General features: G+C 39.8%; 1 protein-coding gene across 1 annotated transcript; it reads right to left on the bottom strand.

Moving 5' to 3' along the window:
• Positions 1 to 1,179: 1,179 nt before the first annotated feature.
• Positions 1,180 to 12,610, bottom strand: prcp (prolylcarboxypeptidase (angiotensinase C)). Its single transcript, XM_085244028.1, has 9 exons — positions 12,087 to 12,610; positions 8,996 to 9,136; positions 8,813 to 8,914; positions 8,370 to 8,551; positions 7,794 to 7,951; positions 5,722 to 5,894; positions 3,767 to 3,934; positions 3,464 to 3,651; positions 1,180 to 1,693 (listed from the first exon to the last, which is right to left on the bottom strand). The coding sequence occupies exons 1-9, from the start codon at positions 12,258 to 12,260 to the stop codon at positions 1,471 to 1,473; spliced, it is 1,509 nt and encodes a 502-aa protein (XP_085100154.1). The 5' UTR covers positions 12,261 to 12,610; the 3' UTR covers positions 1,180 to 1,470.
• Positions 12,611 to 13,424: the final 814 nt, after the last annotated feature.

The raw sequence follows: 13,424 nt of genomic DNA, 5'->3' as shown, positions 1-13,424 counted from the left end.
ACTGAAAAGTCAGGCTTTGTGTCTCCTGGTTGAAAATCAACCCACATACCAGTCCAGGACATGTTTCCCATCTGCATCACAAGGTCATGTCATGTCAGGGGCTTCTGCTTTAAAAGAAGAGGTTTTAAAAAAAAAAAGTATTGGAGAGAGTAGTTCAAAGAAAATTACAAAGCAGGATGACATGTTTTCATTAGCGGCGGTGGAGTTTAGTCTTAGTTCTTTCATGACATTTGAGTCTTTTATCTTGACATTTTAAAAAAAAAAGAAGAAAGTAAAAAGCCAGTTCACAGAACTACAGAAAGCTTCTTGGGATCCCAACTGATTCCTGCAACTACTCACCGCCTCACTCTTAACCTTCCATCAACCTTTCTCAACTACTCTGGCACCACAGGAATTGTATTAATAATATTACTTGCAGGGGGGACAAACCAGAGTCTACAGGCTGCCTTGGTGCCACAATTTAGTGCTTTAATGGCAGCCAGTGAATTAATGCGTGTCGAGGGGAATCCCACAGGTTGGTCTGCAGGGGTAAGGTCAGCAGGCAAAACTGCAATAATCTCCCACCACTCACTTTATTGGCCTCCTCCGATTGGGTTTTTATTAAATCTCAAGCACGTGCAATTGTTCTTGAGAGCTGGAAATGAAAGTTAAAGTCCCCAGTCTATCTAAAATATGACAAAGGGTGTGCTCGGCAACAGCACATCTGTAAGTGCTCAAAACATAATATGAAGGCTTAGACGACAGTAAACCTGGAGCTTTTTAATCGGTTTCATTAGAAGCAGTGTTATTTGGGAATTCAAGCGTATTGAGAAAATGATAAAATGCATGGAAGGCAGTGTCCTCCTGTGAACAGCAAACAGATTAAGCTTCATATTACACCAAGTGCAGTGAAAGCCTTCAAAAATGCATTGCCTTTGTATTTGGTGCCAAAATTTTCCTCTGAGACTTTTTAATCTGCATATTACAATAACTTTAAGAGATGCCTGAATAATAACCACAGCTAACTGACAAGCGTGACAAAAAACAAACAAACAGAAACTCTAAATTTGCAATAAACTTGCAATAAATTCCAAAAGAGGAAATTATTTTTAGAAAACTTTACATGAAAGACAAAATGAGAATGATGCAGCTTTTTGATGATTAGGATGATAATGCGATTGCAGAAATAAAGAACCAAAATGTATTTACCCTGCAGCTTTATTTTCAACAGTTTGTACATGACAAACAGGTCAATTGTTTTTGCAGCAACATCAGTACATTTTGTCATCAAGCCCTTCAGATTTTAATGTTTGACCCAAAGAAGCGGAGTGTTTCTAAATTGGTCAGAGAAAAAACTAACTTTGGCATCGTGATAGATAAAGCACCGAGAAAATACCCCACAAAACAATCAAAAACGTGTCGCACAATTTAAAGCTAAATCTTGGACATCATGAATATCCTCGTTGGGTAGAACTGTGCTGCTTTTGGAGACTAGCCGGTTGGTGCAGCTCTATGTGTCTTTTTAGCCTTCTTGATCCACTCCTGAAAATACTTCACCTCTAACGCCCGGGCAGCACGGACTGAAGGTGGATCAAGGTCATTGCTGTAGCGGAGGTCTAAGTGGTGGGCTCCATCGGGAATCATAATGGAAACCAGAGAATGTGAGATGTTGGAAGTCACTCCACCAGATGACCATGGATCGAGTCCTCCATTACTGAAATGTGAAAGCAGAAACAATGTTGATAGCTAGAAATAGTTAAGCCAGGAATTTTCTGCCATGGACACATTAAAGTGTCTTTGTACTCTAATATCTGATAATTCTGTGAATGCACAAGAATACTTTGAAGTGACTGAACCAGTGGCAGTCTTATCTGTCAGTGCTGGGATTAAAGACTGACATATATTTTTTTTTTCAGAGCCATTTAGGTTTAACATGTATCTTCCCTGCGTGGCTACCCACATGTGGACTTACCTGCAATACAAGGCAGTCAGAATCTGCACTTAACTTACTTTTGCATCCCTAGACAAATCCCGAAATCTCAAGAAATCCCTAAATCTGGTATTTTAAAAGCAATGTTTACCTGAAGATAGAGCTGGGCGATAGAACGATAACGATATCTATCCCGATATAACTTTTACTCGATAGAGAAATTAAGCTATCGCGATAGACCTCGCCGCTCTTGTCCTCTTAAAAAAAAAAAAAAAAAAAAAAAAAAAAAAAAAGGTCGGCCGATCCAAATTAAGTAGCGCAGAGCCGAACCAATCACAGCCGCAGCTTCACGTCGCGTGACTTGTTACGTACAGCACAAGTGCCAAGCCGCACGTGTGTTTGTTTGGGAAGCAGCCAGCGGGTAATGGAGGAAATGAGTGTACCGACTAGAAAAATCAACCGAGCGTGACCGAAGAGAAAACAGATGATGGTTCCAATGCCGGAGAGATTGTCGAACGGAAGAGCCATAGAAGTTCCGTAGTGTGAAGGTATTTCGGCTATTTCAAGTCTGACAAAAAACAGAGTAGCGTGCACTGTAAATTGTGCCGAAAGCAAGTCTGGAAATACAATAAACTGGTGCATGCGTCACACTGAGCGCCACGTTATTGTTTCGGTGAAATGAATTTCTACAATACTGTTACTGTTAATTCTACTCTCTGCAGTGTTTAAATGCTTACATATACACACAGTTACTGTCCGTCCACACATACGACTCGGTTCTGCTTCTATGCCCCAGCTTTGTTTACTTTTCCCCACCGAGGCTTCTAGACTTCTGATTGGCCAATATTTCTGCACGGTTAGGAATCTAGCGCCACCTGCTGCTTTGGCATGTTCATAGCAGCGTTTTCCTTCATTTCTGCCTTTATGTGTGGACGGGATTATTTTTTAAAACGAAAACGGAAAATCTCCGTTTTCAAAAATACCCGTGTACGTGTGGACGTAGCCTCAGTCTCTGACTGGAAGCGCTAATTCGTCATTCGGCTTTTGTCAGACTAAAGTAACTGTTAAAACTGTTTGAAAAGCTCAGCTATACAACAAGGAGAGATTGAGAATTTCCTTTTAGTTCTCAGTTTATTTGATATTGACAAAAGTTAGTCAGTTTTGTCTGTTCTTCTGTAAAACAAACTAAGATTTATTTTTAGAATTAATATTTTGTTTCTAAGTGGAATTGACAATTTAGTCTGTTTCGTTTGTTCTATTTTGAAACTTAAACGCTTTAGCGGCTGTCTTTTGTGTAGTTTGCAATATTTGCCTTTATTTATCTGAAAAAGTCTCATGTTCCTTAAGTACATCTACCCTGTTGAACTTATTATGGGAAATAAATATTTAAATAAAAACAAGCTGCTGATTATTTCACATTTTACTTGTGAGCAACAGCACATTTAAATCTTACAAATATAGTTATTTGGCTTATATCGTGATAGATATCGTTATCGCCTGAAATGAAAAAAACATATCGTGATATGAAAAAAATCTCATATCGCCCAGCTCTACCTGAAGATGATGTTGCTGTGAGAGGAGATCTCTTTCCCCCCGTAGACAGTGCCTGCCCAGTCAGCCCGTGGCCTGATACCAAACATGGCTTTGCACTCATCAGAGAAGGCCTGGAAGTTCCACTCCTCTGGTTCAAACATGTCCTGCACGCCATCTGTGCACATGGGCATCACCATCTCCGTGCAGGCCTGGGGACAAGGGATTGAATACATATTCATTGTGACAGGAAAAGCTGTCCACTCACACCTGTGTGCACAGATTTATTCAGCATAACATGACTGAAACCCACGCTGTTTTATGCACCTGGTAAAACCAGCCAAGGTAGCCAAGGCTGCTGGTTGCTGTCTGTGATGTGTTTAGACAGGGAGAGCTTCCGGTGTAGTTATAGTAAACCTTTGCTGCTTGGGCAACACCTTGCAGCAGCTGGTAGTCAGACACAGTAGAATCGAAGCTGAGGTACTTGCACACCACCTTAAAACATGTTAAAAAAGCCAAACAAGAACACAATTAATTACATTACACCATAAAAGCTTCTTAAAAAACACCCCAAAAAAACCCATCAGCACATCCAAGTTGTTTACAGGACTAAAGATTGCTTTCTTGTAGCCCATAAAGTGTTTTTCCACATAAAAAGTGGTGGTGCCTGATTTGCATATGAAATTCCCCAGAATGAACTTGAATTTATTGTTCTAATCTTGGCACTAGTGGGGAAAAAATCCATTTACTTAAAGCCAATGATCTCAAGAACTTAAAATGTAAAGGTTTTGCTGTCCTAAACTATTTTTGGTGTGACCATAGGTTGGCTTTCAGAATTAATAGCGTGAATGATCAATATTTTAGCTTTAGCTCTTGTCTGATCGCACTTTGTGTTGTTATGGTTGCAGCAGTAGAGTTGGCTGTTGTTCTGGACTCTTTGTGCAGCAGAGAAAGTGGGCTTTCTTGGTTGGAGGTTGGAGGGGAGCTGCACTAGTGTGGAGTCTGTTACTAAGGCCTTTGTCTGCAGGCTGGGGAGGAGTTGGTGGTCGATGGATGAGGAGGGCCACAGACATGTCCAACCAAAGATTTATATTGTGAAAAAAAAAAAACACCGCAATAGCTCTAAAGCATCTTCTCCTTACTTTTCAGATAGGATTAGGCTTATACATTCATCTCTGCCAACAGATTTCCCTCCTCTAAGCCCTCAATACCCCGTTCTCACACTCACTCAGATAATCACATTAGCTTTGTCATTAAAAAAGCTCCTCTTTGCACCCACTGCCTAAACCGCTTAAACCACCCATAGGGGTCGCATACATTAAAGGCAAAGAGCCAAAACAACTCCAAATGGCCATTTAGTGTTTATTTCACCTACAATGATGCTTCACAATCTATTCATTGGCCAAATGGTAAATAACGAAAAATGCCCCACAAGAGAAGTATGCGCGGACCACTCCCAAGGGTATGAACCGCCGCAAACACAGAGTCGGGGGTCAGCAGTGGAGCTTGGTTTATACACGTGACGTGCCAAGGTGACTGGTAGAATACACTTCACTCAAGTCAATCAGCCTCGGGAAAACAGCCGCTGTAATGTCACAAGCTCTTTTACATTAAAACAAATGGCATTTTTTTGTCATGTCAACAACACCGCGAGATTAAATAAATAAATAAATACGATGCATTTTTCTTACTGTTAAAGCAATTATTCTTCCCCATCAAGAGTCTTGTTAAGTATTTTTTACAACCCCATTTAAAGGGGACCAGTGAACTTTTGTTCAATGGCCTCACGAGCTGCACTGGGCAAATGACCTCTTTCTGTAGTGCCATGTGAGCGTCCTAACAGGAACACCTCAGAGATCTGACGGAGTGTGCAAATGAAAGCACTATTGGTGCGACAGAAGAAAAGAATAGCGGCTTACTTGTAGCTGCTCATCTAAAGAATACTTTAAATCTAAAAGAAACAAGATCCTTATGAATATTAATGAAGTTACTTGACAGCTGTTGTAAACAAAAGCCTGGAAGACCACAACAAACACTTGTATCACAATCGGCTGAATCGCACATTCATTTCAATTAAGGGCAGGCTGTTGGGCTAAATTAGGCGCTTAACCAAAGACAAACACAATTCAAAGGTGCAATAAAGTAAAAACCATTTGTCATATAAAGGGATAGATAATATAGAGCTTAACCAAAGCCTTTATTTAATTTTGTGACAAATTTAAATAGTGATAACTAGAATACTAATTTGGATCTCAGAGTGTTTTACAGGAGGGTGCTTTTACCTGGATGGGCCAGCGAGGCAGCGGCTGGAGGAAATTAGCTTCATATGGGTAGTCCACCATTGCCAGATTCACCCAGGTCTCTTGAAGCCAACTCTTGAAGGTGAGGACATCATTTTTGTTTTTAAGAGGGGCACACAAACTGAATTCTTCTGACAGCCACTGAAGACCGGACGCTTGAGTAAACAGAGAAAAAAAATCTCAATAACTCTGACTGAGAACCTTCACAGACAATTACGGCATTAGCTCAATAACTCTTCTAATGTGAATGATACTGTTCATTTCACTACTGCATTAACGACACTGGCGTATACTAAAATGAGACAAAATATCTAAGAAAATATCCATCAGTTTACAGTCAAATCTTGGTTTACTTGACAGATTGGAGACTCATGTAGTCAAATATTATTTAAAATAGGCACAAAAAGCCTCATTATCATACCGTACTGTGAAGAAGTATTTGCCCCCTGTGGTGGGGCGTGGTCTGTGGTGCTGCCACGTCCCCTTCCTGATTTCTTAGGTCTTCGTGTATTTGTTACAATAAATGTTTCAGATCGTCAAACAAATACTAGACAAAGATAACCTTAGTAAATAATACATTTAATTTTTAAGTGATGATTTAAATTCTTAAGGGAATAAAAAGCTATGAACAGCTATGAAGCTATAAACCTACCAGGCCTTATGTAAAATCACAAAATAACTGTCATTAATTACATTTTCTGGCACGCTGTTCAATTTCACTAGCCTCACCAAGTCCTGCCAGATGAACTATGAATTTCGCTTTCTACCAGAAAATCCTAAAGGAGAATGTGCAGCCATTGGTTCACGTCCTGAAGCTCAAGCACACTCAGGTTATGGAGCAGGACAATAGTCCAAATTACACCAGTGAGTCCACCTCTGAAGGGCCAGTCAAAATCCAATTGAGATGCTTTGGCGTGACTTTAAAAATCCTCCAGTGTTGCTGAATTAAAACAATTCTTCACAGAAGAGTGGACCAAAATTCCTCCTGTAAGTTATCACAAAAGTGTGATTGTAGTCCTTGCTGCCAATGGTGACACAACCAGTTATTAGATTTAGGGGGCAAATATTAAACCTAACTTAGAGAGAGCGAAATCAGGAAGGGGGTACATACTTTTTCCACAGCACTGCATTCATAGCTGTGAGGTAAACGTAACCACTTAAAAAATCATTTTCGGTGGAACTCAAAGTGTTTTCAGTCAGTGAGACATTTGCTTAGGGACTGATATAAGAAAAAAAAGAAGAAAAAAAACGGCAGCCGAAATTCACACAATAGACCAACCATCATCCATCTGTCTGCTGTTTCTGAATCACTGAACAAAAAAACATTTATTCAGAATATTTCCTCCAAAATCCATTTCAGATGAAAATGACAAATAACAGGCTATCTGAACACTTTCATGCTTCCACTATCATAATTGATTTAGCCTTGAGCTAGAAATACTAACAACAAAATCTAACAACAGTGAACCATACCAAGCATGCAGGAAGTTAGAAGCCCCTTCCACAAAAGAATAGTAGATGAGAACCAGTGCCTGTTTATTAACCTTCATGTAAAATATCATGACTCTGAATCTTCTCTCCTTTGAAAAGTCTCTTCAATAAACTATCTGACCACTAAAATCCATTCATCAAAAAATGTAACATACCAATTTAATATATTAAATCATATATGGCTGGATAAGCGCAGGAACAGGGTTTCAGTGTTGACATTGTGGGGTTGCGGTTAACACTGTCGCGTCACAGCAAGAAGGTTTTGGTTCAAATCCAGGCTAGGTCTTCTTGTGTGGTGCCTGGGTTGTTTCTAGATATTCCAGCTTTCTCCCCCAGTCCAGAAACATGCATGGGGTTAACTGGTGATTCTAAATTGATTGTAGGTGTGAGTAGGTGTGCAAATAGCCATCTCTCTCTGTGACAGCCCTGCGACAGAGTAGTGACATGTCCAGGGTGTAGCCAAACCTCTGACCCTATGACAGCTGGAAAAGGCTCTAGCACACCCACGACCCTTAACTGGGTTGAAGAAAATGGATGTTTGGATATTTCTGACAGCAACTTACCTGAGGAAGAAACATTATTTACAGCCTTCCACGACTTTCTGATGTTTGCATCGCAGTTAATGCCACTTTTGGCAAAGTCTTGTGTTACTGTTTTGTAAAAGTCTCCACATGGCACCATACCAGGGAACTGCCATATTGGTGCAGAGGATGCCAGCGCTCTGAAATAGAAGAGGAAGCAAAATCTTTTTTTTTTCTTCTTCCAAATGACTCAAACTGCATATTCACACTCATCCTTAATGTTCAGTCTTCACTGTATTTGTGAATATGTTTGCTGGGGGAAAATGGCAATTACAAAAAGGTAAAGAAGTCAAAAGAATGATAAGTCAGGCTCTGCTGCCTAATGTCTTACACACAGCAGACTGCACAGATTAATCATGCTAGCTCAAATAAACATCTGGTGTTAGACATTTGGGAGATGAAGGCAAAACCCATTGAACATGCACTCTGTCTAAAGAATTCTCCCTTTACCTTCCTCTGATAGGTTGAAACAACGCCACAGTTAACATTCATATGATGTATTGGGTACTGAATCAAATTTTTATTTAATGTTTCCTAATAACAGAAATAACATCTTACCCAACAACTACATGGGGGTATTTCATCCTGAACCAGGCAGAGAGCATTCCTCCATAGGATCCTCCAACAGCGATGACGGGGCTGTGCTGAGCACCAGGTAGAGTACCCTTAAGGTTCTGAATTAGTACTGCAAAATCTGCTAGGGCTTGCTCTGAGGTCAGGTAGTTGAGATGTTTGCTGTCCTGCACATGCAAACAAATAACAACTGAAGTAATGTTCAAACTGAAGTGCCAGCACTGGATATGAGAATTTGTTTCAGCTCATACCCCAGTTTTTAGAAAAAAATGTGTTTGCGACTGCAGAATTATCTACTTCAATTCTTGTTAATGCTGTATTGAAATTATTGGCTTAGAGCCCTGAAAGGAGAAAAATTATGCAACCTTACATATTTAATCAGATTTTAATTAGACTTAGTGCGCGCGTGACTCTGCAGATTCGCTTACACTGTAAGAGTCTTGTCCAAATGGCAGGGACTCTCCATAGTAACGATGTTCTGCAAAAACCAGCATGGCACCTAACTCCTCCGCAATTTCCCACATGAAGCCCTAAAGAGAAAACAACAGGTGCTGAATTAGACTGAGGATTATGCGCAACGCAAATACACTAGAGAACACCTGGGTATTTACAGTGTTGTTGCAGAACCAGGTTATGTCGCCTTCATTTCCAGTATAGAACAAAATAGGTCCTCCAGGCTGCTGCCAGTATTTGTCAGACAGAAGGTATCTCTGTTTGAAGGTGCCATCCTCAAGGAATCCAAAATGGTCAATCTGTGACAATTTTAAAAAGAAAGCAAATAAAATAATCACAATCACAAATAAGATAATCACAAGCATCTGTACTTGGCAACTGTGCGAGAAGCATCTTGAAAAGAGCACCATGAGGTATAGACGGAAACTAGGAAAATATGAAAATAGTGATTAGCATTCAAAGTGGTTTTAAATTGGTAATTTGATCCACAAACTGGCAAAAGAAAACCTTTGGGGGATTGGTCACACTTGTCATCAGACTAAAATGATGGGGATGCAGTCCAGTGAGCAGAGCCTGCTTTGGGGTAGGTGTAATCACTGGATACCTGGCTGTGTGCCAGCTATGATGTTTGGAAATGACAGCTCTGAGGTTGGATTCTGGGGTAATTAGCCCCAATTTGTATTTAAAAATGCTGGAGCCACTTTAAGCGATGCTGCATTAGTTCCACTTAAGATGAGCTCTGAAATATCCTTTCATAAAACCTCAGGGATTCTGGGATATCTTCTCCTTTCAACCATATTTCCTGTATTCTTTATTAAACAAAGGCAGAAAGAAACCAACAACTTCACAGAGAAGACGGCCCCATGAGGCTACTGAGTCGTCCAACCCTTTAAACAGCCCCCCATTCTTACATACAAAATGTTTCGGTTTTGTTTTTCCCCTCGTTCTCGCTCTGTTCCCTCCTCGTTGGATACAAAGGAGGCAGCAATTTTATGAGCCAATGACAGCAAAAAGATTCTGGGGCCACAATGTGTTCATTCAACCCACGACTCCTTCACACTTGGCAGTGCTTTAAGTGTGAGGGGATCATGAGACAGTTAGTTTAAAGGAAAGGTTCAGCAGCTTGGCAGGAAGGTAGTAGTCAGTAGTATTGTGCAACTGAAGTGTAATGTTAGACTTTTTTGGTAAAAGCATTTGAGTTACCTTGTGAGTTTTCATTTATACCTGCTTTTCTTTTATAAAAGTTACATGTCAATCTCATGTAATGCAGAAAAACCCCCATAAAGAACTGCTCTCTAAATGGCAAAACTAAAGTGGCTGTATATATTAAGACCAAAAGAACCCCTGGTGAGTACTGTATCAATTGCACCCACTCAGTATGCACATCACAAAGCCTATGAGACTGGTTTCATAAGAGAACCCCACCCTGGTAAGTAGTGCCACCATGTGGTGCGACCAAGCAGCAACTTGTTTTTTTGAATTAAAATTCAAACCATGTGCCGCACATCTATGAGATCGCTATGTTAACAACTTGACAAGACAGGAGGCTGCATCTGTTGTCCGGCAAATGGAGACATGAGGGAAACAACTTAAGAACAAGCTCCGCTAAGGTTCATCAAAAGGATGCTAAATGACATTTCCATTCATTGTCTAACGGCAGACTGCAGTCCAGAGGATTTCCTGATGATGAATGCTGGTGCTCTCTTCACATCAAGTTTCAAAGAAAAGGGAATAAAAATCAGCATGGCTTGTTTCTTGTTTCTTGATGTTTCTTTTGTGCTAAAAGAGACTAGCTGCTAGTACTAAAAAGTGGTTTACAGTAAACGGATTTCATTTCTCCTATTTGTCCAGAAGAAGCATACAATCTCTTGTTGCTTGGCTAAATAACCCACATCAGACGGGACAGTGGGTGTCAGAAAGGAGGAAATGGCCCTTATCTTCTTGTCAGCTCGGCTGATTACACAGGATGCTGTGGGTGGGACCAGGTGTGGAGCATTGTCCTCTAACCCAAACACTCTTTAGCACAGACACATTATTTACAGTGTGTACCTACTACTTATTAATACATCTACAAATTTTCTTCTTAGTCTACATGTAGATCATGTTCTTGGCTAACTGGTTGGTTCATTGTTTTATTAAATATTAAAAATACCCACACTAATGTTCACTGTAACAATTCCCTAAAGAATAAAGTGACATCACTACTTTCCTATGTTTTTAGCAATTCATAAAAAGAGGATTTAATTTACTATATTATAAAGCAAACAGTCACATCTGAGAGCCTAGCCATGGCCATTTTTTCTTACGTATTTAAAAATTTCCACAACACTCAAAACTTTTATCAGTATTGTAACTTTCTTATATGGGTTTTGGAATGGGTTTAACTAACTGTCATGCTATTGTAACTATAACCTCATTAAATAGGGGTAAGCACATATGAAACAATTATAATTTGTATTACGTTTGTGTAGCATCTAATAATCAGTGTATCAAAGTATTTGTTTTATGGTCAATAGCGAACAAGTCATAATGATTCTGACTAATCAGAGCACCAAATTGTCCAATACTATTCAGAGGTTTAGCTTCCATAGCCTGACTACAAAGGCAGGAGAATGAGACAAGCAACCTGATGATTGTGTAGCACTGCATACCTGCTAAATGTAACCTTAATCTCTATAAAGTAAATAGTGGGAACATGTAAAAGCTGAGTGAAGATCTTTCAACCCCCCCTGAGGTAAAATGTTTCACATTCACTGAGCCCTAGAGACCTCTTTAGGCAGGGAGCCAGGAAGGATAGTTACAGATCTGCTGGCAGGAACAGAGCCAATTGTGATTTGGTTTTCCCTTCACTACAGGAAGCCAGATGAAAACACCTATTGTCTGCAAACACAACACATGGACCTTATAGAATTAAGTGCAGTGGGAATTTTAGAAAGAGCAAGTGGTACGATTATTTGCACACTAAACAATCAAGTAACATACTGTAGTGGCATAAAAAGGTGGTCAATGAGAGTAAGCATCATTTGATGAGGTTGTTTGTTTGTTTGTTTTTAGAAAACTTTGCTTTATCTACAAAGCAGTGGGATCATTTCTCTTTTGCACCATTAAATCCACTCCCAATAAGGCACAATTTGTGTATTTCATGGGGAAGTGAAAGATAAAGAAGTGAAAGAGGAACACAACAGTGTAAAATTGGACAAATAGGTATAAAATAAGACAAAAGGTACATTTTGATCAATTTAAACTCACCTTCTGATCAAAGTAAAATGTTTTATAGCTGACTGGAGGCTCAGTGGAGTAAGGCAGCCCACCCAGCCTGGTAAAAAGTTGCGTTTTGAGAGCGGTCACGTGTAAACAGACAAAACACAACGTTAGGATGCAGGTAGCTGCGGCTCTGTCCAAAACCTTCTCTCCAGTCCTCATTGCTGTAACTGTCACACTCAGCGCACAACAAACTGGTCTTCAGCGCATGATTAACGGGGTTCCATGAGCTGTGTGTCTGTGCCTGCAGTGGGATAATTGAGGAAGACTTGTCCCGATAAAGAAAGGAAGTGAGACTACCCTGTCAGCAGATCCAGAGAGGTGTTGCTGTGCAGCTCGTGTCCTAAATTTAGCATCAGACTTGAGGCTGTCCGGAGATGGGCGGGAAACATCAGGTTCAAAGTCTAAAAAATGTTTTTAATAAGTTTGATTTAGCTGCAGTCAGCTCGATGTCTTGTGTTTATGGAGCAGACAGCAGATGGTTCCTACTGTAGACAGTTCGCAATGGCTGGTGGGAGTTTGAGTTCTAGTTGGTCACTCAGCGGCTGATGGTTTTAGTATACGTATAGTATAGTTTAGTATAGTTTTCAGTATACGGAATTTACACTAGAAACATTCTAGTAATAATACTACGTATATTTTCTCTCTTAAGAGAGCGTTTCAGATACCTGCCAAACATAATGCGGCTAATTAAGTCAAACATGATGATGATTCCGCACTAGGCACGCTTAAGTACCGTGTGAAATTGCCGGAAATACGTCACAAAATTATGCGCTTGACTACCTATAGTTATTCCAATTTCTGAAGAAATATTAATTACTGTAATAGTGGCAAAGTACTCGTTACGTCCTCAAAGTTACGCTACATTGATGGCTACTTCCGGCCGTGCTTCGTCATAATGTCCCGACCTTAAGTTGAACTTCCGGTCGAAAGTTAAAACTAAGAATTTCAGCACTAGTAATGAAAGATACATTTAAATTCTTTAACGTCTTGATGCACGCTCAATCATCCAGGTAAGAAAATCCCTAAAAGTTGATTCTGTGCATCTGGACGTAGAAACATTTCATTATTCAATTAAGTGACTTCTTTAGTCTCAGCTAAATGCAGGCTTCTCCAACCTTATAAACAGTACATTTGCATAATCACTAAAGATAAGATGAGATAAGACTTTATTGATCCCACAATGGGAAATTTTTGCGTCACCTCAGCTCAGGTACAGATATATGAAGAAAATACAAAAATACAAATAAGTACAATCAATGAAAAAAAAAAGTAAGATAATACACTATATATAATGGTAGCATACACAGTATGTGATTATGGATA

The sequence above is a fragment of the Mchenga conophoros genome, linkage group LG14, assembly GCF_057382185.1.
Source record: "Mchenga conophoros isolate Kocher_MC1m ecotype Shallow Benthic linkage group LG14, M_conophoros_male_GT1.1, whole genome shotgun sequence".
Taxonomy (NCBI): Eukaryota; Metazoa; Chordata; class Actinopteri; order Cichliformes; family Cichlidae; genus Mchenga; species Mchenga conophoros.
This window is presented reverse-complemented; position numbering and strand designations above follow the sequence as displayed.